The sequence below is a fragment of the Anguilla rostrata genome, chromosome 11 (assembly GCF_018555375.3).
Source record: "Anguilla rostrata isolate EN2019 chromosome 11, ASM1855537v3, whole genome shotgun sequence".
Lineage (NCBI taxonomy): Eukaryota > Metazoa > Chordata > Actinopteri > Anguilliformes > Anguillidae > Anguilla > Anguilla rostrata.
In genome coordinates this window covers 1,934,766-1,960,469 of record NC_057943.1, presented here as the reverse complement: position 1 = coordinate 1,960,469, position 25,704 = coordinate 1,934,766, and the positions used below count along the sequence as shown (strand labels likewise).

The 25,704-nt window shown below is 52.2% G+C and overlaps 1 protein-coding gene across 1 annotated transcript in view; it reads right to left on the bottom strand.

The window, feature by feature from the left end:
* LOC135235188 (solute carrier family 2, facilitated glucose transporter member 1-like) overlaps window positions 1-25,704 on the bottom strand; it is an 83,503-nt gene that overhangs the window by 43,432 nt on the left and 14,367 nt on the right. Inside the window, exons 3-4 of the mRNA XM_064300456.1 lie at window positions 17,002-17,085; window positions 16,231-16,401 (exon numbers count right to left, since the gene is read on the bottom strand). Coding sequence (XP_064156526.1) covers window positions 16,231-16,401; window positions 17,002-17,085 — 255 coding nt within the window. The remainder of the gene's footprint in view (window positions 1-16,230; window positions 16,402-17,001; window positions 17,086-25,704) is intronic.

Sequence of the window (25,704 nt, the reverse complement as noted above, 5' to 3'; positions counted from 1 at the left end):
GTGACTCGGGCTCACATGACGGGAACCCGATCGCGCCCCCGCCTGCCGGGACACCGGAGACACCTGCGCACGGGGGCCGCGCGCGGAGCAGCTGACTCGGGCCCCGCCGCGGCCAGGCCTGGGGTAAACACCGGGCCCCCGTGCAGTGAGGCTCAGCTCATCAGCTGACCCGGCTAATTTAACACTGCTGCAACAGGAGAACTGAAGGAGGAAATACACACGCACGCACGTACACCTACGCACATATACACACACTCACATATGCAAATGGGCTCACGCACACACACACACACACACACATGCAAATGGGCTCACAAATGCACACGCACACACACACACATGCAAATGGGCTCACGCGCACACACACCTATGCAAATGGGCTCACGCACACACACACACATGCACATGGACTCACACACACACTATAAAAGAGAGATAATCTGAAAGGCTGAAGTGTATGTGCAGCTCGCTCAGCTCTGTGCAGTAAAACACAGGCTCCTGATCTCAGCATGGCCGCCATTCCCAGGGACAGGACCACACTGCTGGGGATGATTCTCAGGATGGGACAGGACCGCACTGCTGGGGATGATTCTCAGGATGGGTCAGGATCGCACTGCTGGGGATGATTCTCAGGATGGGACAGGATCACACAGCTGGGGATGATTCTCAGGATGGGACAGGATCACACAGTTGGGGATGATTCTCAGGATGGGACAGGATCACACCGCTGGGGATGATTCTCAGGATGGGACAGGATCACACCGCTGGGGATGATTCTCAGGATGGGACAGGATCACACCGCTGGGGATGATTGTCAGGATGGGACAGGACTGCACTGCTGGGGATGATTCTCAGGATGGGACAGGATCACACAGCTGGGGATGATTCTCAGGATGGGACAGGATCACACTGCTGGGGATGATTCTCAGGATGGGACAGGATCACACTGCTGGGGATGATTCTCAGGATGGGACAGGACTGCACTGCTGGGGATGATTCTCAGGATCGCACTGCTGGGGATGATTCTCAGGATCGCACTGCTGGGGATGATTCTCAGGATCGCACTGCTGGGGATGATTCTCAGGATGGGACAGGATCGCTGGGCTGGGGGTGACTCTCAGAATGGGACAGTATTGCACTGCTGGGGATGATTCTCAGGATGGATCAGCTGCTGGGTGAATAAGTTATCCATCTGTTCCCAATGCAGTATAGGGGGACCCCCCCCCCCTTCCCCTCGACAGCTATCTGGAACCCAACCAAATGCCCATTCAGTCTGCGAGATGGAGCCGCTGCCTAGCAACCACACAAACTGACACTCAGCCAGCTCTAAAGCACGCAGAACAGAGGCAATGGGTTTAAGTGATTCACAGATTTGCATATAACCAGGTAATTACAGCCCCAACGTGAGATGTCCCTGCTGCAGGTGCAGTTAGACAGGATAGACAAAAGAATAACTTGAATTTTCAAGTTTTTTCAAGGAATTAAAACTGGCTTATCGCCCAGTATGCGTTTTGTTTGTAAGTCGTCAAAGTTCTTGTCCAGTGGTAAAAATGAAAACTGTTTTTATATATGGACATGGAGTCAACCACTAGAACTAATAGTGCCGGCAGTACAGGTCAAGTCACCTGGTCACAGAGGTGGGTCGCTAAGAAAGGGTCACCGGCGGATGGGGGGCCAGGGGCAGACGGGGGGCCAGGGGCACGAGAGGGCATCCTGCAGAATGTTCCAGTAGGTCCTGTCCTATCGTTCCCATTTTCCCCTCTGCGGTTCAGCGCTCATCCTCATTCTGCTGTTGATCATCCAGCATCCTTCCTTTCTGTGTGTGTGTGTGTGTGAGAGAGAGAGAGTGTGTGTGCATGTTTAGGGCCCATCCATGCACTAGAACAGTGCCCATAACAGGATGACCCACCCAGCCGCCCTCTAACACTGTATCTTAGAGCATCATCACGCGGTTGCCACGGCACCCCTCTCTCTGGCAGCGGTGTTCCTGCTGGTGCCAGTGTCTCTCCGGAGCCTCGCTGGACACCTCCGAGCGTCCCTGTCAAAGGGCCAATCACAGCGCTGAAAGCCCGCCGAGCCCGATGGGAAAGCCGACGGCACAAATCTGGGCTCATCCCTGGCACCGGGCACAAAGGGACGTCCCGGCCTGCCAGCCCCCCTGAAAGCCGATATCCGGCACCTCACAGGCACGGCCTGCACGTCCCCCATAACTCCCCAGGCCCGCGGACATCTCTATGCACCGCTGTCATGGTTTCCACCTAGCCCCACCATGCAATGGGGTGCCATTCACATGTGGGCATTTATTGGGACACTCTTACCCTGGCTGACTTACATTAAGAGCACAAAACAGGTTTAGGTAACAAAGAGCTTCTGCCAAGTCATGGGGGTCACAGCTGACAGCAGCCATTAACACCCGACTTACTCAGAGCCAGTGAATCCATTAACCTACAACGTAGAGTTTAGCCCAGTCTCCCAGTCTCCTTCTAGCTCCAAAGCATGCTGTGCTGGGTTTGAGGACATAATGTTCAACGTAGCGTATGTGGGGTTAGGTTAGGTGCTGACCAGCCGTCGTCATGCTTCCCAATGAGTGGGAATGTCAACTATTCCCAATGACTGGGAATGCTAGCCATTCCCAATGTGCAGGAATGTTAACTATTCCCAACTAGCGGGAATGCCAGTCATTCCAAATACGTGGGAATGTTCATTATTCCCAATGAGTGGGAATGTCAACTATTCCCAATGAGTGGGAATGCCAGTCATTCCAAATGCGTGGGAATGTTCATTATTCCCAATGAGTGGGAATGTTCACTATTCCTAATGAGTGGTAATGTTCATTATTCCTAATGAGTGGGAGTATTCACTATTCCCAATGAGTGGAAATGTCAACCATTCCCAATGGAATGTTAACAAAGCATTTTATACTGTTAACATTATCTGTCAAATGGAGAATTTTAAGGCTTGGGAGAGGAACACTGTTGGATATAAAACATGATAGTAAGGTTTTTCTCCTATGTTTTTAGTGTTGCCTCTGCTACAGAGGGAAGCTGTCACACACACTCCTGCAGGATCCAGCAGTTTCCTGGGATGCCCTCTGATCTTGTGTGTGACAGAGGCATGACAGCAACCAGAAACTCTGTGAGTAATGCACACGCTTAAAGAAAAGAAAAGCATTCCGATAAAAATGAGCAAGAAAGAAAATCTCTTTTCCGAAGAAGAGGTGAGCTCATCAGAGCTCCGGGACGGGACTGTTGGGAGATCACAGCTCTGGGACGGGACTGTTGGGAGATCAGAGCTCTGGGACGGGACTGTTGGGAGATCAGAGCTCTGGGACGGGACTGTTGGGAGATCAGAGCTCTGGGACGGGACTGTTGGGAGATCAGAGCTTTGGGACGGGACTGTTGGGAGATCAGAGCTTTGGGACGGGACTGTTGGGAGAGGAGCTCCGGGACGGGACTGTTGGGAGAGGAGCTCCGGGACGGGACTGTTGGGAGAGGAGCTCTGGGACGGGACTGTTGGGAGATCACAGCTCCGGGACAGGACTGTTGGGAGATCAGAGCTTCGGGACGGGACTGTTGGGAGATCAGAGCTTTGGGACGGGACTGTTGGGAGATCAGAGCTTTGGGACGGGACTGTTGGGAGATCACAGCTCCGGGACGGGACTGTTGGGAGATCAGAGCTCCGGGACGGGACTGTTGGGAGATGAGAGCTTTGGGACGGGACTGTTGGGAGATCAGAGCTTCGGGACAGGACTGTTGGGAGATCAGAGCTTTGGGACGGGACTGTTGGGAGATCACAGCTTTGGGACGGGACTGATGGGAGATCAGAGCTCTGGGACAGGACTGTTGGGAGATCAGAGCTCTGGGACGGGACTGTTGGGAGATCACAGCTTTGGGACGGGACTGTTGGGAGATCAGAGCTTTGGGACGGGACTGTTGGGAGATCAGAGCTTTGGGACGGGACTGTTGGGAGAGGAGCTCTGCTCTCTTCCCCCAGCGAAACTCTTCCGGTCCACTGGGCTGACGTTAGGAAAACAGCTCTCCTCTGAGCGAGCGCGGCGGCAGACACGGCTGTCGGCTCGCATCAGGCCAGGGCGACCGGCTCTCTAAAGCACCGAGAGGCCAGGCTTACGAGGGAGCGGTGACTCAGCCAGACAGCCCTTTGTACAGGCTAACCCCCCCCCTCCTGGACCCCCCCTCCCTGACCCTCCCCGGGTGGGGGGGGGGGGGGGTCCGTACCAGCAGCACAGAAAAACACCCCTGCACAGCCCGCGCCGGACTGCCCTTCCCAAACAGATCAAAGAGAGGCAAGATGAGTCTGGAGAGGGGGCAGATCCTGGAGAGGGGGCAGATCCTCCAGAGTCACTCAGCGAGAGTACTCAGGGTAAGGGCGCAATTATAACCGAAGAGCTCACACAACTGTGAGGCTGCTCTGTTTCTTTAAGGAGCTTTGAATGAAAAAAAAACAAAAAAAACTTACAATTAAAGTTCAATTAAAATACCCATTCCATTGTGCTCCACTGACCAAACACGCCCGCCCTGCTCCCTTTTTTCCTCTATAATTTGGAATTGGCAAACTGTGCCCACTCAGTCATCCCTGTCCCACCCGGGCCCGCACCACTGGAGTGGGGCAAGTCGGGGGCGAATTTGGATCCTTGCCCCCGCCACGTAACGATCAGCCGACCAAGCTAAAGACCCAAATCTCCCAGCTACAGCAACGCATCACACATACTGCTGAGTCAGGGCTGATGTCACATCCTGTATCAGACGCTCACGCCAGTGAAGTCACGTCTGAAGTCGCTTCAGAGCTACACAGGGCCTCGCTTCAGAGCTACACAGGGCCCCGCTTCAGAGCTACACAGGGCCCCGCTTCAGAGCTACACAGGGCCTCGCTTCAGAGCTACACAGGGCCCGCTTCAGAGCTACACAGGGCTTCAGAGCTACACAGGGCCCCGCTTCAGAGCTACACAGGGCCCCGCTTCAGAGCTACACAGGGCCCCGCTTCAGAGCTACACAGGGCCTCGCTTCAGAGCTACACAGGGCCCCGCTTCAGAGCTACACAGGGCCCCGCTTCAGAGCTACACAGGGCCCCGCGTCCGAGCTACACAGGGCCCCGCTTCAGAGCTACACAGGGCCTCGCTTCAGAGCTACACAGGGCCTCGCTTCAGAGCTACACAGGGCCCGCGTCCGAGCTACACAGGGCCCCGCTTCAGAGCTACACAGGGCCTCGCTTCAGAGCTACACAGGGCCTCGCTTCAGAGCTACACAGGGCCCCGCGTCCGAGCTACACAGGGCCCGCTTCAGAGCTACACAGGGCCTCGCTTCAGAGCTACACAGGGCCTCGCTTCAGAGCTACACAGGGCCCCGCGTCCGAGCTACACAGGGCCCCGCTTCAGAGCTACACAGGGCCTCGCTTCAGAGCTACACAGGGCCTCGCTTCAGAGCTACACAGGGCCCCGCTTCAGAGCTACACAGGGCCCCGCTTCAGAGCTACACAGGGCCTCGCTTCAGAGCTACACAGGGCCTCGCTTCAGAGCTACACAGGGCCCGCTTCAGAGCTACACAGGGCCCCGCTTCAGAGCTACACAGGGCCCCGCTTCAGAGCTACACAGGGGCTCGCTTCAGAGCTACACAGGGCCCCGCTTCAGAGCTACACAGGGCCTCGCTTCAGAGCTACACAGGGCCTCGCTTCAGAGCTACACAGGGCCCCGCTTCAGAGCTACACAGGGCCTCGCTTCAAAGGAGCAGACACTGCTAGTGCTGAGAGCCTTGCGTGAGTGTGTCTGCATGCGATCCGTGTGCCCCAGAGCCCGACAGCACAGGCAGGCCCAGCCCGTTTCTGGTGTGCCCCAGAGCGCGACAGCACAGGCAGGCCCAGCCCAGAGCCCGACAGCACAGGCAGGCCCAGCCCGTTTCTGGTGTGCCCCAGAGCCCGACAGCACAGGCAGGCCCAGCACAGGCAGGCCCAGCCCGTTTCTGGTGTGCCCCAGAGCCCGACAGCACAGGCAGGCCCAGCACAGGCAGGCCCAGCCCGTTTCTGGTGTGCCCCAGAGCCAGACAGCACAGGCAGGCCCAGCCCAGAGCCCGACAGCACAGGCAGGCCCAGCCCGTTTCTGGGCTTCATGCCAGCATGTGCCCTGAGTTACAGAATTAGCCCCAATCAGTTACGGCTGCTGAGACTTTAACTGCATCTCTTTGACTGCGTCTCTTTAACTGCGTCTCTCTAACTGCGTCTCTCTAACTGCGTCTCTTTGACTGCGTCTCTCTAACTGCGTCTCTCTAACTGCGTCTCTCTGACTGCGTCTCTTTAACTGCGTCTCTTTGTGGGCTCATGAATGCCCTGTGAAGACCGGGCTCCTGAAGCTACACGGCATGTCTTACTTCTGCCTAACCCAGGGGTAGGCTGCCCTGGGCCTGGGGTGGCAGAGACCTTACTGGAGGCTTATTTCTCCACTTTCACCCCAAACTAAATAACCGTGTGAATTACCAGGCTTAATGGACACTGGGGACCATGGACTGGAGGGGATACGGACACCCAGCTGAACCAGAGACACGACTAGGCATCATTTCAGGAAAGAGTTATTACATAAATCTACAAACATCAGCACAAGAAGAGCTAAAGAAGGTGTTTGAGGCACATAAATGATTATTATTATTGTTTTACCGAAAGTGTTAAGCCTCCTAATTAAGATGAATAAGCGGCTTTAAAAAGCGGATTGGTGGATCGGTGTCAGATTGTGGCGGGAGGGGTGGGGGGCGGGGATTAGGAGGGGTTCCCCTGACCGTGCTCCTGCTGGGGGGCCTCAGGCAGCAACGAAAAACGTGCTCCTTAAATCTGCCCCAGAGCCAGACAGGCACACACTGTGCTATCACCCTCTCCCAGGGACTCAGACTCACAGGCATTCCCCCCCGGTAACCCCGAGCACTGGCCCAGACGCCCGTCTGACGTGCAGAGCTTCTGAAAGGAGGAGTGCAAAAGGTCCTCACGCTACCCCACTAAAAGGGGGCTGGGATGGAGAGAACAGGAGAGGAAAGGAGATGGGAGGGGAGGAGAGGAGAAGAGAGGGGAGGAGAGGGGAGGAGAGGAGGCACTGAAGCAGGTTGGCGTGAAACCATAGAGTCCAGGGAGGCCGGCTCAGGCTGGTGTAGGCTACAGCGCAGCGAGGCGGATGGATTAGCCAGCGTGGGGCGCTGGGGGGGGGGAGGCGGGTGCTGGGGGGTGTGTGGTGATGTGCGGTACGTGCAGGAGCTCAGCTTCATGCTCAGAGGCACGTCGTTCTCGTTAAATCACACGGGACAGGAACACGGTCCCTCGCTCATTCTCTCCCTCTGTCTCTGCGCTGTCCTCTCCTCCACCCGATCTCTCTGTCTCAGCTCCTCTCCCTCACTTACTCATGCATGAGTGTGTGTGAGTGTGTGTGTGTGAGAGTTGTTTTGGTGTGGATGTGATGAGTGAGGTGTGTGGTGGTGAGTGTGTGTGAGTGTGTGTGTGTGTGAGTGGGGTGTGTGTGTGTGTGTGTGAGTGAGTGTGATTGGCGTGTGTGTGTGAGTGTGTGTGAGAGTGTGATTGGTGTGTGTGTGAGAGTGTGTGAGAGTGTGTGTGTGAGTGTGTGTGTGAGTGATTGGTGTGAGTGTGTGTGAGTGAGTGGCAGCACTAATCATATTGGCTGGCCTCTGCACTAGGGGGACTTATCCAGCACATAAGGCACGTCCGCACATTTAAAACAACCCCAGCAACACGCTGTCGGATTAAGGCCCAGTTTCAGCGCAGTGATTGGTCTCCGGAGAAGTGGACAAAGAGCGCAGTCCCAGCTTATCAAATTTTCACAGAAGCATTCATTCCTCTTTACCACCATCATCGTTAGAGCCACCTCTTAACCAAAAGTTTAATCTTGTTTCCATCAGAGCTGAGCGATATAGTGCGTGGTCTAGTGGTTAGAGAACTGGCCTTGTAACCCAAAGGTCACAGGGTCAGTTCCCAGGTAGGACGCTGTGCCCTTGAGTAAGGAGCTTACGCTGAACTGCTCCAGAAAGCTGTGTAAGTTACTGTGGATAAGCGTGGCGGCTAAGCTAACCTGTAATGTAATGTATCTGCGTGCTGAACGGGCTGAGAATGCTGGGAGGCGCTGATGGTTAGCTAGGCTAGCTAAACCCCCTGGGATATGTGAGGATCTGACCTATCTGCACCCTGTCACTCCTCAAAAAGAGGTCACACACTGGCCCGTCAACCACACAGAGGTCCGGAAAGAGAGAGAAAGAGAGACAGAGAGATAAAGGAAGAGAGGGAAAGAGAGAATGCCAGAGACAGAGGAAAACATTTTCAGGAAGGACACAGAACAAAAGGTGCAGCTACCCTGTTTCCTACTGTTCGCTATTCAAAAGTGCTGCCTCACAATTTCTACAGGTCAAAGGTGAGAGTGTTCTGGGCATGCTCCGTGAGCCTGTGATACCGTGGGACCCGTCCATGCACCAGAACAGCGCCTTAACACGTTGAGCCACCCAGCAGCCCAGAGGGATCATTTTAAAAGGACGCTACAGCTGCTGATGGCATAAAGGTGAAACTGATCAGTATAAAGAGAAAGAGGGATGCTGTGAACAGTCTGCGGGTTGCTGGAGTCTTCTCCATTACATTACAGGCATTTAGCAGACGCCCTTATCCAGAGCAACCTACACAGCTTATTTACATAGCATTTACATTGCATCCATTTATACAGCTGGATATGTACTGAAGCTGTGCAGGGTAATAAGTACTTTGCCCAGGGGCACAGTGAGTAAGCTGTGAAACCCGCAACCCCAGCCAATTCCGCTCATTAAAAGTTCCAGTACGTAAAGCGCTTTGACAAACTGCGCTTACGTGTCAATAAAATCTAGCCTTGTTCTTTCAGTTATTTTTCTATTTTTCCACCCTTTGGTAAATTGGGCTTTAGCCATGGTTGTGTTACGTAAAGGACCGTGGATGCCTTATTGCCACATGGATCAGAGTTCTGTTCACCTTGTTAACTTCCTGTAGTTTTCTCTGAGCTTTTCAGTGACAGCCTTCAGTGCTTTAGTGCATGAATGATGCTGTGAACCAGTAAACCTGGTGTTGCAGACACACCTGAGTTACAGGTGTGAGCAGAAGGAGTTCACAGGTGTGATGTTGTGAGGGCGATGGTCTTCCTTTTTGTGAGCCCGGACTGGGCAGCAGCACCCATACATCCTGCCAGTGTAACGCCCACACTGCTGACCCAAACCCCCAATCCACACAGTACAGCTGGACATCCAACTGCAGTGCACATCCTTAAACCTTAAATTGAAACAATCCAGGAGCCAATCACAGGGCCGGGGTGAGAGGGTGAGAGAGAGAGAGAGAGAGAGATTAACAGGTATGCCTGGGGCCAATCAGACGGCTAGGGTTAGAGAGAGAGAGAGAGATACACCTGGATAATCTGATAATCCCTCGCTGAAAATAACCTGCTGCATCCACAGGGATCAGTACCCCCATAACCCCACTAACTCCATACCATGCCATACCAGCACAAAATCCAATTCCTTTTCATCTTGAAAGAACGAGAATTTCTGAAAACTGAATATAGCATCGGTTCTCCTTGGCAAACAAGCAATAAACCAAATCTACCACAAATAAACCTAATCTGACATAAAACTAATACGAAACACAAAATGAGAAACAGATAAATCCTGTGAATATCGGAAATGTAAAACAAACGATGCAAATTTAAAAAAAGATAAACTGGCGGAGTTCGCACACAGAAAGCAGAACTGAAAAAACATCCACAGTGTGGACGACTGCAGCACCAGAGTGTTTCCAGTGGCCTGTAAACATGCTGGTTAAAATCTGCTCATCGCTAACGGACCGGAAGCACATCACAGTAATGACTGTGAGTGGGCTCAGCGCAGCATGGGGCAGGGGGAAATGGGCTGGGATGGGCTGGGGCAGGCCAGGGCAGGCTGGGACAGGCCTACGGAAGGTCCTCAGCTCAGTGTGCCCAGTGCATGCTGGGAGCTTCTCCCTGATGGAGAACATGTCCCAAAAGATTGGGTGAGGAGTGAATCAGATGTGAATGTGAATCAGTTAAACCCCAAAGACTGGATGAGGAGTGAATCAGATGTGAATGTGAATCAGTTAAACCCCAAAGACTGGGTGAGGAGTGAATCAGAGGTGAATGTGAATCAGTTAAACCCAAAAGGCTGGGTGAGGAGTGAATGTGGCGTTAGATTACATTACAGGCATTTAACGGATGCTCTTATCCAGAGCGACTTACACAACTTTTTACACAACATTTACACTGCATCCATTTATACAGCTGGATATATACTGAAGCACTGCGGGTTAAGTACCTTTCTCAAGGGTACAACAGCAGTGTCCTGCATGGAGGGTGTTTCAGATCTCAGCGCAGACAGCGGTGACTGCACGGAGGGTGTTTCAGATCTCAGCGCAGACAGCGGTGACTGCACGGAGGGCGTTTCAGATCTCAGCGCAGACAGCGGTGACTGCACGGAGGGTGTTTCAGATCTCAGCGCAGACAGCGGTGACTGCACGGAGGGTGTTTCAGATCTCAGCGCAGACAGCGGTGACTGCACGGAGGGTGTTTCAGATCTCAGCGCAGACAGCGGTGACTGCACGGAGGGTGTTTCAGATCTCAGCGCAGACAGCGGTGACTGCACGGAGGGTGTTTCAGATCTCAGCGCAGACAGCGGTGACTGCACGGACGGCGTCTAATCTTAGTTTAGTCTTAAATTCTCAAGTAAAATCTGTTAAGAATGTTAGATATGAAGCCCATTATGCTTGTAGAACGGCAGGGGTATTGCTAGGATTTGAGGACACTGGAGGCTTAGCCCAAAACATTGCAGGGGGGTCCAGGGGCACTGCGCAGTTCATTATGGAAACGTGAATTACATACCACAGTATGGCCCCAGGGCTCCCGTCCCTCTCTGTGTGCACACAGACCTGGAATAGCTAGCTGCTCTGCCGCCGCTGCACTCACTCTGAGGTAAAGCTTCCCCTGGCTGAGTCTCCCTTTGCTGGCTTTTCTTTGTAGTGGCTTTCAAAAGAAACCCATAACCTTCATTATCAATATTATTATCATTATTATTAATAGTACTGAACTGAATTATCTGCGTTAGTGATTAGCGATGTCTGTCTTGTATAAATGCAGTCCATTTCCCGTCTGTCACTCACACAGAGCTATCAGCGCGTGTGCACGGGTGAGCTGGCAGGAGCGCCCTGATCTGCGCATGCAGTGAGTGCGAAACTGTATCGGACTTTGAGTGCTAAACAGATGCGTTTGGGCTGAAGGCTGAAGGCCCAGGCCTGACGGCTCCACTGCAGAACAGTGTGCAGCGGTGCACTCTCAGGACCTCAGCACTTCATTGTATGTTTTTGATTTGGTTTAGCGTAGCGCTAATCCTCCTTGTTTTGGTGCATGTTAAACCCTCTCAGCAGTGCTGCATGTGCCACGTGCACTGCATCCATTAATACAGCTGGATACATACTGAAGCACTGCGGGTTAAGTACCTTGCTCAAGGGTACAACAGCAGTGTCCTACCCAGGAACTGAACCTGTGACCTTTACTGTAGGTAACAAGACCAGCTCCTTACCCATAGATGTGAGTCCTTACTGTCAGACACCCAAACATTATGGTGGGCCCACACAAATCTTATGAATGGCTCTGCTTATAATAATACGCTCTACATATAATAATATAAGGTGCAGAATCCACACACACACACACACTCAGGTTCAGCTGCTTTGTTTCACAGTTCGTTCAGCAGTGCGATGCTAATTTAACTGAACCTTTATTAATACAGGGTAGGTTGACTGAACACGCCTGCTCTTTTACAGCTGCTGTGGCAGGAAACCGGAGTACCTGGAGGAAATCCACACAGACACGGGGAGAACTGGCCTGCAGGTGTGAATCAAACGAGCCGCACGCAGCACACACGAGCTCGCTCTGCTTCAGAAAGGCCCTGGAGCTGCATACATCACACTGGAGCTGCATACATTACACTGGAGCTCCATACGTTACACTGGAGCTGCATACATTACACTGGAGCTGCATACATTACACTGGAGCTGCATACATTACACTGGAGCTCCATGCATTACACTGGAGCTGCATACATCACACTGGAGCTGCATACATTACACTGGAGCTCCATACATCACACTAACGTCCCTTACTGCGCTCAGACCACAGATCAGACCAGGCCTTCAGTCCCGTTCTGAGATGGCTGTTTCCTCAGGCCACATGCTATCCCATAATTCCACAGCCCAAACCGAAGCAAACATGGCCCGAGGAGCCTAGGATCTGCTCGTGTTAAAAAAAAAAAAAAAGAAACACTATGTAAGAGAACAAACTTGTTTAATATCACACAGGCCGGAGGTGTAAAACTGTCTCTGTGACTTCTGATCACTGAGTCTTACAGAAATCTTATGGACAGAAACAATCTTACCCAAGGCTGAGAACAGTCTCATCGCCCAACCGTAGAGACAAACTGCCTCAGAGTCAGTGTGTCACTGCTGCCCTCTAGTGGAGAAGAAGCACAGCGCACCGAAGAGAAAGGCCGAACAGGCGCCCAGCACTCTACAGCTCACAGAGATTCTGGGGAGAAACTGAGCGACTCGGCACTAAATAAAGGCCTCATTACGACTATAAAGGGACAGAAAAGCCTCCAATGCCTCCCATATCTACCTCATGGTGGGGTACCCAACAGTCAAAGAGCCTTTGGAAAAGAGTGAAAGAGTGTAAAGAGTGAGTGTGTAAAGAGTGAGAGTGTGCAAAGAGTGTAAAGTGTAAGTGTGTAAAGGTGAGGTGAAGGTGTAAAGAGTGAGTGTGTAAAGAGTGAAAGTGTGTACAGAGTAAGTGTGTAAAGAGTGTGAGGAGTAATTGTGTAAAGAGTGAGAGTGTGTAAAGCGTGTAGAGTAAGTGTGTAAAGAGTGAAAGTGTGTAAAGTGTGTACAGAGTAAGTGTGTAAAGAGTGAAATTGTGTAAAGAGTGTAAAGAGTGAGTGTGTAAAGAGTGAAAGTGTGTACAGAGTAAGTGTGTAAAGAGTGTAAAGACTAAGTGTGTAGAGAGTGTAAAGAGTGAGTGTGTAAAGAGTAAGTGTGTAAAGAGTGTAAAGAGTGAGTGTGTGAAGAGTGAGAGTGTAAAGTGTGTAAAGAGTGAAAGTGTGTAAAGAGTAAGTGTGTAAAGAGTGTAAAGAGTGAAAGTGTGTAAAGTCTGTAAAGAGTGAGAGTGTGAAGAGTAAGTGTGTAAACAGTGTAAAGAGTGAAAGTGTATAAAGAGTTAATGTGTGTACAGAGTGAATGAAAGGGAAGCTCCTTCTTTGTTCAGGGAAGCTGCCGGTCTGTGTAACTGAATCAGACGGGCTGGGTTAAAAGCTCCAGTCTGATTCAGAGCTGTGCTGACCCCGCTCTCCAATTAGATTAGGGTGAACGCTCTGGCTTCCAGCTGAACAATGCCACCCCTGTAAATATTACACTGAACCACTTTGCAGTAGGTTTTCTATTTACTTCTAAACTGCTTCACATGCTGATCTCCACAGACTAAATGAAGTCTTTGATTTAAAAAAATGTGATTCTCAAAAGAGATGCAAGATATAAATGGGGCAAAAAATTAAGAGATTTATTGAGTGGGAAAAAAACCCATTAATATCAGACTGACATTTACACCGACACCAAGCAGCTGGCAGGGATAATATGATAATGCGCACACAAAAGCTGCAATATTTACGCACACGCAACGATGTACTCCAGTCGCAATACGAGATGGGAGATTCGGCGACACTGAGGCAAAATCCGCAGGGGCACGGGAAGGGGGGGGGGGAGGACACACGCCAGTGGGACACCATGTGTGTACTTAACACGGTTAAAGCAACAAGCTGTGTTTTCACTGCCATGTTAAATCTGGGAAAGGTGACAGCAGAAGATGGCTTCCCTGGGGCAGAGGAGGTGACCCTTAGCCTGTACCCTTTCACAGCCACTTCCCCGAAGAGAGGCTCGCCACGCCCGCCTGAGGGGAAAGGCTTTTTTTCGGGTTACTCTGTCCTTTGACCTGCTGAATGAGGCGATCGGTAGAGGGGGGAACGTTGTGGGGGGGGCTGGGGTCAGCCAGCTCCCAGTGAGCCACCAGCTATTAGGGGTGAACTGGAGGTGATCCCACAAGGCTAAATAAATCTAAAGGTCAGCTCTACTGCCTGCCTGGCCTGCTGCCAGTAACCCTACACCCAGAATGGCCCAGTCCAACTGGCTCTGACCTGCTGGGTCCACACCCCCCCACCTCCGCCTGCGTCACACTCACTCAGAGGGGGTGGTCTCGCTGGGATCGGCCGAGGGGGGGCACGGGGGGGGGGGTTTGCCCTTTTTTAAACTGCACCACACATTTCATTCGCTGACGGAAGCTGTCCCCCAGAGTGCACCATGAACAGGACGCCACCGATGCAGAAATAAACCTGGGGAGACTCAGTGACCTCATTCCGCCCTGTCATGCGTGGAGGCTGCTCCACCATAAACCCCCAGCGGGGCTCCTCTCTCCACCAAAAGCAGGAGGAGGCCCGGTCTGAGCAGCGGGCCCTCAGCTGATCCCACAGGTCATTACCCACACAGGGTGCAAACTCAGTTCAGACCTGCGGGACCTGATCTGTGCGATACCGATGCGACATCGCGGACATTAGCGACATCACACGACGCGACAGTTGGCAGCACATACACACACACGGACATTAGCGACATCACACACGGACATTAGCGACATCACACACGGACATTAGCGACATCACACACGGACATTAGCGACATCACACACGGACATTAGCGACATCACACACGGACATTAGCGACATCACACACGGTTCACCATCGCGCAGTCTGCCGTAGGACAGACGACTCTTCTGTGCACAGGAACACAGCCTCCCCCCTGTGCACAGGAACACAGCCTCCCCCCTGTGCACAGGAACAACTCCCGGCACAGGAACACACTCCCCCTGTGACCTGACAGGAACACAGCTCCCCCTGTCACAGGAACACAGCTCACCCCCCTGTGCACAGGAACATTCGAGTCTTCCGCACCTCTGTGCAAAGGAACACAGCCTCCCCTGTGCACAGGAACACAGCCTCCCCCCTGTGCACAGGAACACAGCCTCCCCCCTGTGCACAGGAACACAGCTTCCCCCCTGTGCACAGGAACACAGCTTCCCCCCTGTGCACAGGAACACAGCCTCCCCCCTGTGCACAGGAACACAGCCTCCCCTCATTTTTGCAACATGAACTGTTCACTGCCTTCACCGTAAGTGTTCAATTTGAACTATTTTTAAAAAATGTAATTTTCATAAAAAACTGTCTCAAGCACTCTTTGTTCCTTACACTGTCAAAGTTATATCAACTCCACCCGGCATATTTTACTCTGACAGAGTCACTTAAAACACTGGCCTTTTACATTGCTGCTCCTCCAGACCATTTTGACCTGTGACAGGATATATCCCTCGTTTCTCTACAGGAACCTGATGCACAACCACACAGCTCAGGTGAACCAGTTGAGCTGCTCTTGCTATTGTTCTATCCTAGCGTACTGAACAGGAAAAACATGCTTCACATTCTTCTGCCCATTGCACTGCCACCAGGGCTACAGTAGAGTTTCATTTGGCTTTGATTGAGGCCGATGGGAGTGGGCAGTGGCCGAGTCTGTCTTGGCTTCATAGGGACGCTCTGGTGTCCCCACAGACGAGGGGAACGGCCACATCAGGGGCGTCTGATTTCGGAGACCGCCCCGCTCGCTCACTTTCGTGCGCCGCGCGGGAGAACACGGTAATCAGATTACACCATGCGCACGTCGCCCGCGGAAACATGCTTCCCACTCAGCGTCACCTGGCAACCCCGCCCCCCGCCCCCCCCGCCCCGCCCCGTGCACACTGCAGGGCCTGTTCCAGGCCCCTCTCTGGAGGCTCTGCTCCCTGTCACACCACCGACACACAGACAGACGCGCCTAACCTAATCAGCTGCTGCTGGAAACCACGAAAACAAGCCTGGTCACCGGGCCGCCTGCCTGCCGAGCTCTCGCTCTGCAACAGGAAGACCGCGGACAGCCCCAGAGCTCCCCACGAAACGCATCACATGGCCCGGCGAACGAGTCCCGTCTTGGGACAGGAGGGAGAAGCCCCGGGGACTGCGCGCGCCCGTCCTCCCAGGTGAACCCGCGCCCCCCCCCCCCCAAACTGAGAGGCTGTGCCCGCTCCTTACCTGCGCTGCGCGGGGCCCCCACACCAGCCTGGTGGTCTCGCTGGGCTCGGCCAGGGGGGGCTTGCCCGAGTCGGCCGCGGTCATGGCGATGGAGAGAAGAGGCTTCAGGGTCCGGAGAGAAGAGGCCGAGGGGGTCCGAGCGACAGGCTGGACGAGAGCGGGGTCAGAGCTCTGAGCCCAGAGAGAGGAGAGGGAGAAAGAGAGGGAGGAGAGGGAGAGAGGAGACAGGGGGAGGAGAGAGAGAGGCAGAGAGAGAGAGAGAGAGGAGGGGGAGGAGAGACAGGGGGGAGGAGAGGCAGAGAAAGAGAGGAGAGGGAGGAGAGAGGGGGAGGAGAGGAAGAGAGAGAGAGAGAGGGAGGGAGGAGAGGAAGAGAGAGGGGGAGGGGGGAGAGAGAGAAAGAGAGGGGGAGTCACAGCACCATAAAGAACACTCCCCGCCTCACTCAACATGTCTGTCGCAAACAAACCCCCCACCCCCTCCACCATCCCCTCTGTTCAATACAGACAACCCCCCCCCCCAACCCCACCATGGCCTGTCACCACTGCCACAGAGCAAACACTCCACCAGCCTGAACAAACCAATAACCCCCCCCTAATTCAGCCCTGTCTCTGCCCCCAGTTCAAACACTGCACAGCGCTCTGTCTAACAAACCAATACCCCCCCCATTCAGCCCTGTCTCTGCCCCCAGTTCAAACACTGCACAGCGCTCTGTCTAACAAACCAATAACCCCCCCCCCCAAGCTCAGACACCATGCAGCGTTCCTGTTTACCTGCCATTCAGGCTCAAAAGCCACACCTGTCCCCCCAGCACTGACAGCGGCTCCCTGCCACAGGGCTATCTCTCCAGCTCTGCCCTGTGAAAACAAGACACAGGGGAAGCGCTGGGCAGAGGGCATGCACACACAGTATGCGCTGCTCCATACATCACACAGCCTTAACTTAGCATGCTGGGAAGGGCTTGACTTGATATCTCCAGATAACACTTTAACTGAGGCTGTGTCAGATTAATGTTACCTCTGTTCCCCAAAAAAAACAAAAAACCTCATTATTTAAAGAGGAAAGTCTGTTCTGTGATGTTAAACAGAGGGCTGTAGCCGGCCCAAGAGGGGAGAAGTCGGGGTCCTCCACCCCAGAAAAATTTTGACTAATTAAAACCAATTTATTGCGTTTTCACAACATAGTTCTGGTGGGGAGTCGTGTTCAAAGCAGCGTATCAAGCATGAATTAAGCTGAATGCAGGGGCAGCTATGAAGAATATATATATATATATATATATATATTTTTTTTTTAATGAGCAGATGTTTTTTTCTTCTTTTAGAAAAGAGCTGCATTTTGTTTTGCAGGGGGACCTTCATGACGCAATCACAGACTGATGCAGGTAGAGCTCGCATGGTAATTGATTGGCGCACAGAAGCAATAGGTCACCTCAACAGTGATCTGCCACGATAGCACGATTAGCTATCTCTCTGGATATTCTCCAGAGCGGCAGCCGTACTAGCCTAGCTGTGAGCGAATCAGCCAGCGGTGGTCTTTCCATGGACAGCCAATAACAACACTGAGCTAAATTAGCCCGCTAAACACGCGCTTCCCTTTCAATCAATTTACTAATCTCTGCTTGTGAAAAATACACACAAAGACAAATGTTTTGAAAATTTTTTATCTCTACAAGATGGAAAAAAACATGAAGAAACACCACCCGTTGCTTTAAACTTCAACAGTTCACACGGGTAAAAATTTCTTGGTCTAAAAGCTAGAAAAGAAACCTCCAAAGCGGGGTTGTGGCTTCAGAAAGAGCCTTTTTTTTTTGCTTTCCAACACCGTCGGCCTGATAACAGCCATCAGCGCGCTAGAGTCCGGAAATAAATCAGCGGGATGAGGCCGCAGTTTGGTATAACGTTGGTCCGCCATCACTAATGGTCTTATCCTTCTCTCAGCAGCTGATCCTCAACTGCCTAACTGCAGCTAGCAGACGGCTGTAGGGCCAGCGCTGATTGGGGAAACGTTGGCATAGTAACAGCTGTGCCAACAGCGGGTCACTAGTACAAGCTGTATGCTCGATAGCCTGGTATTTGCACATATCTTCAGCAAGCCGCTCTGCTCTCGCTCGAAAAGCGCATCAGCAAATGTCATAACCACATACTACCAGCAGATGGCGTTTGCTGGACGGCATTCTCCCTCTCCTGTCTCCAAAGACTGGCCTTCACGTTCTGTCCAGCAGGTGTCACTAAGGCTCTGTATAATGACACCCCAGCAATAATCACAGCACAGCACTGCATCCTCCACCCAGTCTGTGACAGGAAACACCAAAATTCCTGTTCCACTCCCGCCATTGAAGACGTGGGCCAAATTTGATCAAGCTGTGTGAAGGAACCAAACATGTCTTTCCAATTAAATTACGAAGCGAATGGCTCCAGCCTTTTTTCCTGAGCTTTACCCATGTGCTGTGGGTGTTGGGGAAGTAGCTGTGGAAGATAGACCATATCTTTCCCATACAGCAGCAGGAGCTAGACTGTTCCCCTGGTGTGGGGAGGACACTCACTACAAGGTGGCACATCCTCCGTACATCAGCACTGTTCTACAAACAAATATCACTACGGCACGACATTTCAGCAATGCACACCAGAAATAGGGCTTCCGTGGATTTAAATACAGCTGACATTTCAGCCAAAAGAACTCATGACCATTGTGCCCGAGGTAAGTAGTCATACTCTTATCTGGTCGCTAGGGGGCGCAGTTGCATTGTGTAAGAGACTAATTAGCTTCTCAGGTCTGCAGATGACTGTATTGTCCCAGGATCACACAGCAATAGGCCCGCTACTGAACCACACAGGACCACACTGGAAGAGCAGAACATGTGTAAGTATCACAGATATATCAGCTGAATGCTCAGAGCCAGTGTTGGGGGGCGGGGCAGAGCAGAACATGTGTAAGTATCACAGATATATCTCTGTGTACCTCTCTCCTTCTCTGTGTACCTCTCTCCTCTTCCCTAAACCCTCTCCCATAACTATTAAAAAAAATATATATATATATATTTTTTGGTTCAGACTATCTTGTTTCTCCTTACTGTATGCTACTATAGTAAAGGCTTTTTATCTGCATTTTATTCAATGGACTTAAGTGGACTTGATCCTGAGTTTGGTTACACTGTTGTAAGTCGCTCTGGATAAGAGCGTCAGCTAAATGCCTATAATGTAATGTAATGTAATATCAGCTGAATGCTCAGAGTCAGTGTTGGGGGGTGGGGGGTGGGGGGCGGGGGCAGAGCAGAACATGTGTAAGTATCACAGATATATCAGAGACACGGGCGTGTTGTCTAATGGGGGGATGGGACTCGCTCAGCCTGTCCAATTGTGTGAGGTGTGAATGATTTATGGTGGGGGGGTGGGGGGGGTGAAGAGGCTCTTTTATATATGGCGGCAATTACACAGGCGGTGGGGGCGTTTACAGCCGATAAGGACTCAGCGCAGGAGGAAAGGCCGGGGGGGGGGGCATGGTTGGCGCAGGGGGGGGAGGGGGGGGTTCTGAGGATGACAGGAGGCTCATAAACGATGACACGTCCGCCAGGTCGCTAGGGCCCCCCCCCGCGCCCCCGACCCCGCCCCCGCCTGTTTTTATTCCCAGCCATTGTGACAGGACATCATTAAAGCCCCCCCCCCTTCAGAAATGGGGTGCTGTGGACGGGTGGGGCTTAGGCCCCGCTGGCTGATACATGGGGCAGGTTGGGGGGGGGGGGGGGGTCACAGAGTGTACCTGAGGCCAAATCAGGCTAAACATTCTGACTGATCTGACTGTGGGAGGAGCCGGACGTCCAGAGGCAGCAGAATAGAGACTGTGGTGTGATGTGGGAGGAGCCGGACGTCCAGAGGCAGCAGAATAGAGACTGTGGTGTGGTGTTAACTCATCCAGGTCCCAACAGAGGAGGCAGTTTTAGTTTAGCACAATAAATCTTGATATCGTGATATCTTTAAAAATAAATAAACATTGTTTCATAACGTCACACCCGTATTTCAAAGTAGTGAAAGTAGTAGTTTTATGCACACTGAGCCTAAGACTGAGCCCTTATCTGCATGAAGAGCCCCTTTCTTCCTTTTTAAAGAACCTAACAGCACCTGGGGGGAGGGGAGTGGCCATTTATTGCACCCCCCCCCCTCCCCCACTCTCCCCCGGGTGATGCACAGCAGCCATTTTGTGTCCGACCCCTCACCACACATCAGCCAAGCTCAGATTTAAGCACTTTGGCTACAGGACATGACAAAGGGGACTCGTGTGAAAACACCCGAGATCTAAGATCTGGAATCTTGGTTCTTCCCCCACTGTGAGACAGGTCGTGTCCACCTGCAGCGGCACGCTGTGTTCCGTCCGCAGAACCTTCCAGAAGCCTGGCGGGGTCGTGACAGGTAAGGAATTTGATGACGGGCAGCTCCGCAGATGCCGTAGGGCAGAGGAAACGGTGGTGTAACACCCTAGTGTTCAATGTCTCATCCGAATGCCACAACCTCCTACGGCACAGTGTCAGCGCCTCCACCACGGCCCATGCTGGGGGGGGGGGGTTTGCTGGATTGACAGAGGAAGACAGGTCTGAGTCCACCACTTCCCACAGAAACAGGTCAATGAGCCAGAGCCCACTCAACATGACCTGGCACAGTGCGGGGAGATGGGAAGGACTTCACATGATGTTTTACCTGTGTCACAGGTAAGTGTACACACCAGGGAGGCCTTCACATGTTTTGCCTGTATCACAGGTAAGTACACACACCAAGGAGGCCTTCTCATGATGTTTTACCTGTATCACAGGTAAGTACACACACCAGGAGAGGCCTTCACATGATGTTTTACCTGTGTCATAGGTAAGTACACACACCAAGGAGGCCTTCTCATGATGTTTTACCTGTGTCACAGGTAAGTACACACACCAGGAGAGGCCTTCACATGATGTTTTACCTGTGTCACAGGTAAGTACACACACCAGGGAGGCCTTCACATGTTTTGCCTGTATCACAGGTAAGTACACACACCAAGGAGGCCTTCACATGATGTTTTACCTGTGTCACAGGTAAGTACACACACCAGGGAGGCCTTCACATGTTTTACCCGTATCACAGGTAAGTACACACACCAGGGAGGCCTTCACATGTTTTACCCGTATCACAGGTAAGTACACACACCAGGGAGGCCTTCACATGTTTTACCCGTATCACAGGTAAGTACACACACCAGGGAGGCCTTCTCATGATGTTTTACCTGTATCACAGGTAAGTACACACACTAGGGGAGGCAGCTCTATCGCAGCTGTTCTCCACATCTTAATCTAGGGGGTGTGTTTTGGAGGTTAGCCCTAGCTATGACTCAATTTCTAACGCCTGTCCCATTACCAGAAACTCCCCTCTGAATTTCACCCTGTAGCTTTGGATTTCCGCTTATTAACTTGAGCTGTAATTTGTGTGGTCTTTCATTAGTTCATATAAATGCTGTAATTTAAACGCTTTCATCAGAAAAAAGTCACAAAAAATAGAAATATCCCCCCCCTCTAACATTTAGACTAATGTTCATCACTGTTTCACAAATATTGGTCTCCTAGCAACAGGGATGGAATGTATAATGTTTCCACAGGCAATGGCACGTGTTCAGCTTGAATTTCCATTGCTGTCAGTTGTAACGAAAGACACCGATACAATATGAACACAATAAATATGATGTTGAGAGTCCAGTGCACTGGAAGCGGTGATTATGTCTGCAACGGTAAACACGCAAAAATAACAATAAGAACTCACACAGGTAGTCTGACGTGCTCTGGAATGATAAGGATGCGTCTGCTGAAATCTGCACACACCTTGCTATTGCTCTCTGGAAAGCTGCTCATTTGGTTAAGCGCCTATATTCACATAATTTCAGGAGGCCCTTCCATTCCATATGTTAGCGATTGTTTTTTTAATGGGGGGGGGGGCGCAATGTCGGTCCAGTTAAGCTGCAGAATAATCCTCTCTTCATGCCCAGGTAAGTTTCGGCATTCTGACCTCTTACCTTCCCCTGAGGAGAACACTCCTGCCTAAAATCGGCCTGTCAGGTGGATCGTCCCGCCCCTGAGCGGTCCTCAGGCCCTGAAGCGCTGGGCTCAGGGTGGCCTGGAGTGCACTTGGACCCCCCCCGTGGGGGGAGGAATGCGAGCGGTTTCCTACTGCAGGGGGCCCGTGGGGGTCAGGCTCAGGACCTCTGTTAGCACAGATGTGCAGAAGCAGCTATAAATACACATCCTCAGGAAGCTGGGCTGGACGACAGTTCAACAAAAAAAAAAAAAGCTTCAGTTTCCAGCTGGTCAAGGGGCCACTTGAACCGCACAGACCTGACCTGTCGTCGCATCCCATCATCCTCTGCTTCTCCCTGACAGCTGACAGGGACTTGAAAGCGAGAACAGTAATGGTGGCCATAAACAGCACTACAGCCATTAGCATCTGTCCTATAAATCCTATGACCGGTGAGATTTACGCCGAACGGGCTACAGCCCAACCTCACTCAGCCCAGCGAACGCCCGATATAACTCACTCAGGGGCGTTCCTCCATCTCAGGAGCTTCAGCGAGAACACCAGGCAGGCCCAATACCGTCGGGGTTTTTTACAACACACTGGAGACGGTACAGCACTGAGAATGTGTTACAGGATGCGGCACACGTGTCCGTCAAAACACACGTAGCCCCGCCTCCACCCCTCACTGCCACCGTGAGGCACCAACAGTCCCACTGTAATAAAGCCCAGCTTCCTGTTCGCTCGTCTGGATTTACATCAGGTCATTTAGCAGAGCACACACCCGTTTTACACACATTTTAATTAGCTCAAGGCTGCAACACAGGCATCCCACCTGGGAGTCACAGCAACACTTAAAGGTCCTTCATGACATCATCAGTGACCTGAGCAATAAACTGGCCCGGGCTGCCATATGTATTGATCCAGCCAGGGCCTTCAGTACCACGCCCCACCCCCCTCGCCCCGATTGAGAGGCCCTGGTGTTCAAATGATCCCTCTCTGCTGGGTTTTGACCTCTTGACCAGGTTCTGGTTAAAATTTGGCTAAATTCAGGAATAATCCAAATGTACAAGCTGCACAGTTCGAGGCCCAGTTCCCTAACCGCTGTGCTGCAGTGCTGATCACAGCACTGTGGAGACCTTTGACCTCCTCTGACAGCATTACATTATGTTACATTGCATTAATACAGCAGATGCTCTTATCAGGAGCGATTTACAATGCAGGAGAACGTTAGCGCATCAAGCTGAGTTATGAGCGCCGCAGTCAGAGGCAGACCGGGCTAACTGCTCTCCCCAGTCCGGTGAGCGTATCCAACATCAATAAAGCAGTAAACGCAAGCCGACCTGAGCCAGCCTAGAAGCGTAATACAGGCTGTGAGTAACGCTCGGAGGGTAACGTAACGCGCGCATTACACAGCGGCTGCAGTCTGTCTGTCGAGCCGCACGTGAAGCGTCCTCCTCTGACGCACGTCCGTGTGCACCCAAACCCGCGAACTGCGCTACAAGACATCGCATTCGTTAGCAACCGAGCGCTGACGAATACACGTAGCCGTGGAAACACAGCGGGGAAAAGCCTACAGGTCTTTGTTTTTAAAGGACGGCGCTACTGAACAGATAATTTACTAAATACATGAAACCAGTGCTACTGTACTGCAGCAAGACACTCTTCCTTAAATAAGGATATCCAATGGAAAACAGCATAACCCCTCACCCCCCACCCCGCTATAATGATTACTACCTTCGCCCCCCCACCCCACACACATGCGAGGCGCATGAGGAACCTATTATCCAGCCGAAAAAGTGGCACAGCCACTTCCTTAGAGGCCCCCGCGATGCCCCCCCCCGTCCCCCCCACACACCGCCCTGCCATTCGGTGACCTCTTTAATTATCTCATTACCGTGGAAACGCACCTGCGAGACTCGGCCAATTACGCGCGCAGTCACCAGGCAGACCTTTTCTTCCCTCTCGCGCCCCAGAATTCAATTTCACCTGCAAAGCCTCTTTCATTACCGGGAGCTGCCAGCCCTCAGACACAAATCACTCTCATATGGGGCGAAGGAGGGGGGGGGGGCAGATGCATAAATTCAGCTTTCAGCATTCAGATTGATATTTATTCACAACCGCAGGCTTCTCCGGGGTCCCTGGTGAAGCAGGGGGTAGCGCGCTGGTTATTTGGGGGAAGGGCGGGTAAACTGCACCGGTATCGTTTCACGCCCATCACACTGAAACCGCACACGTGTCTGCGCACGCACGAAAAGATCACACGCGATTGGAACACGCCTTAACCGAACATTCTAACGCTGATGTCACAATCGCTTACTGCCGACTGACAGGAACAGAGTTCTAGAACACTGAGTTAGAACAAAAAAGACCTGCCCTTCAAAAAGGGCTGACAATATTAGGCACTGAGATGCTGTTATCCAGAGTGACTTTCCAGTCCATTTATGGAGCTGGATATTTACTGAAGCCGCTCGGGGTAATTAGCAGCGCTCAGGGGGTACAACAGCGCCCCAGCAGGGAGCTTAACCCACAGCCTTTGAGCTACACTGCCCTAGCCACTGCACTACCACACTGACCGTCTGAAGACATCACCTTCAATCTGAGCCCTAGCCACTGCACTACCACACTGACCCCGTCTGAAGACATCACCTTCAAACTGAGCCCCAACCACTGCACTACCACACTGACCCTGCCTGAATACATCACCTTCAAACTGAGCCCTAACCACTGCACTACCACACTGACCCTGCCTGAAGACATCACCTTCAAACTGAGCCCTAACCACTGCACTAACCACTGCACTACCACACTGACCCTGCCTGAAGACATCACCTTCAAACTGAGCCCTAACCACTGCACTACCACACTGACCCTGCCTGAATACATCACCTTCAAACTGAGCCCTAACCACTGCACTACCACACTGACCCTGCCTGAAGACATCACCTTCAAACTGAGCCCTAACCACTGCACTACCACTGCACTACCACACTGACCCTGCCTGAATACATCACCTTCAAACTGAGCCCTAACCACTGCACTACCACACTGACCCTGCCTGAAGACATCACCTTCAAACTGAGCCCTAACCACTGCACTACCACACCGACCGTCTGAATACATCACCTTCAAACTGAGCCCTAACCACTGCACTACCACACTGACCCTGCCTGAAGACATCACCTTCAAACTGAGCCCTAACCACTGCACTACCACACTGACCCTGCCTGAAGACATCACCTTCAAACTGAGCCCTAACCTGCACTACCACATGACCCTGCCTGAATACATCACCTTCAAACTGAGCCCTAACCACTGCACTACCACACTGACCCTGCCTGAATACATCACCTTCAAACTGAGCCCTAACCACTGCACTACCACACTGACCGTCTGAATACATCACCTTCAAACTGAGCCCTAACCACTGCACTACCACACTGACCGTCTGAA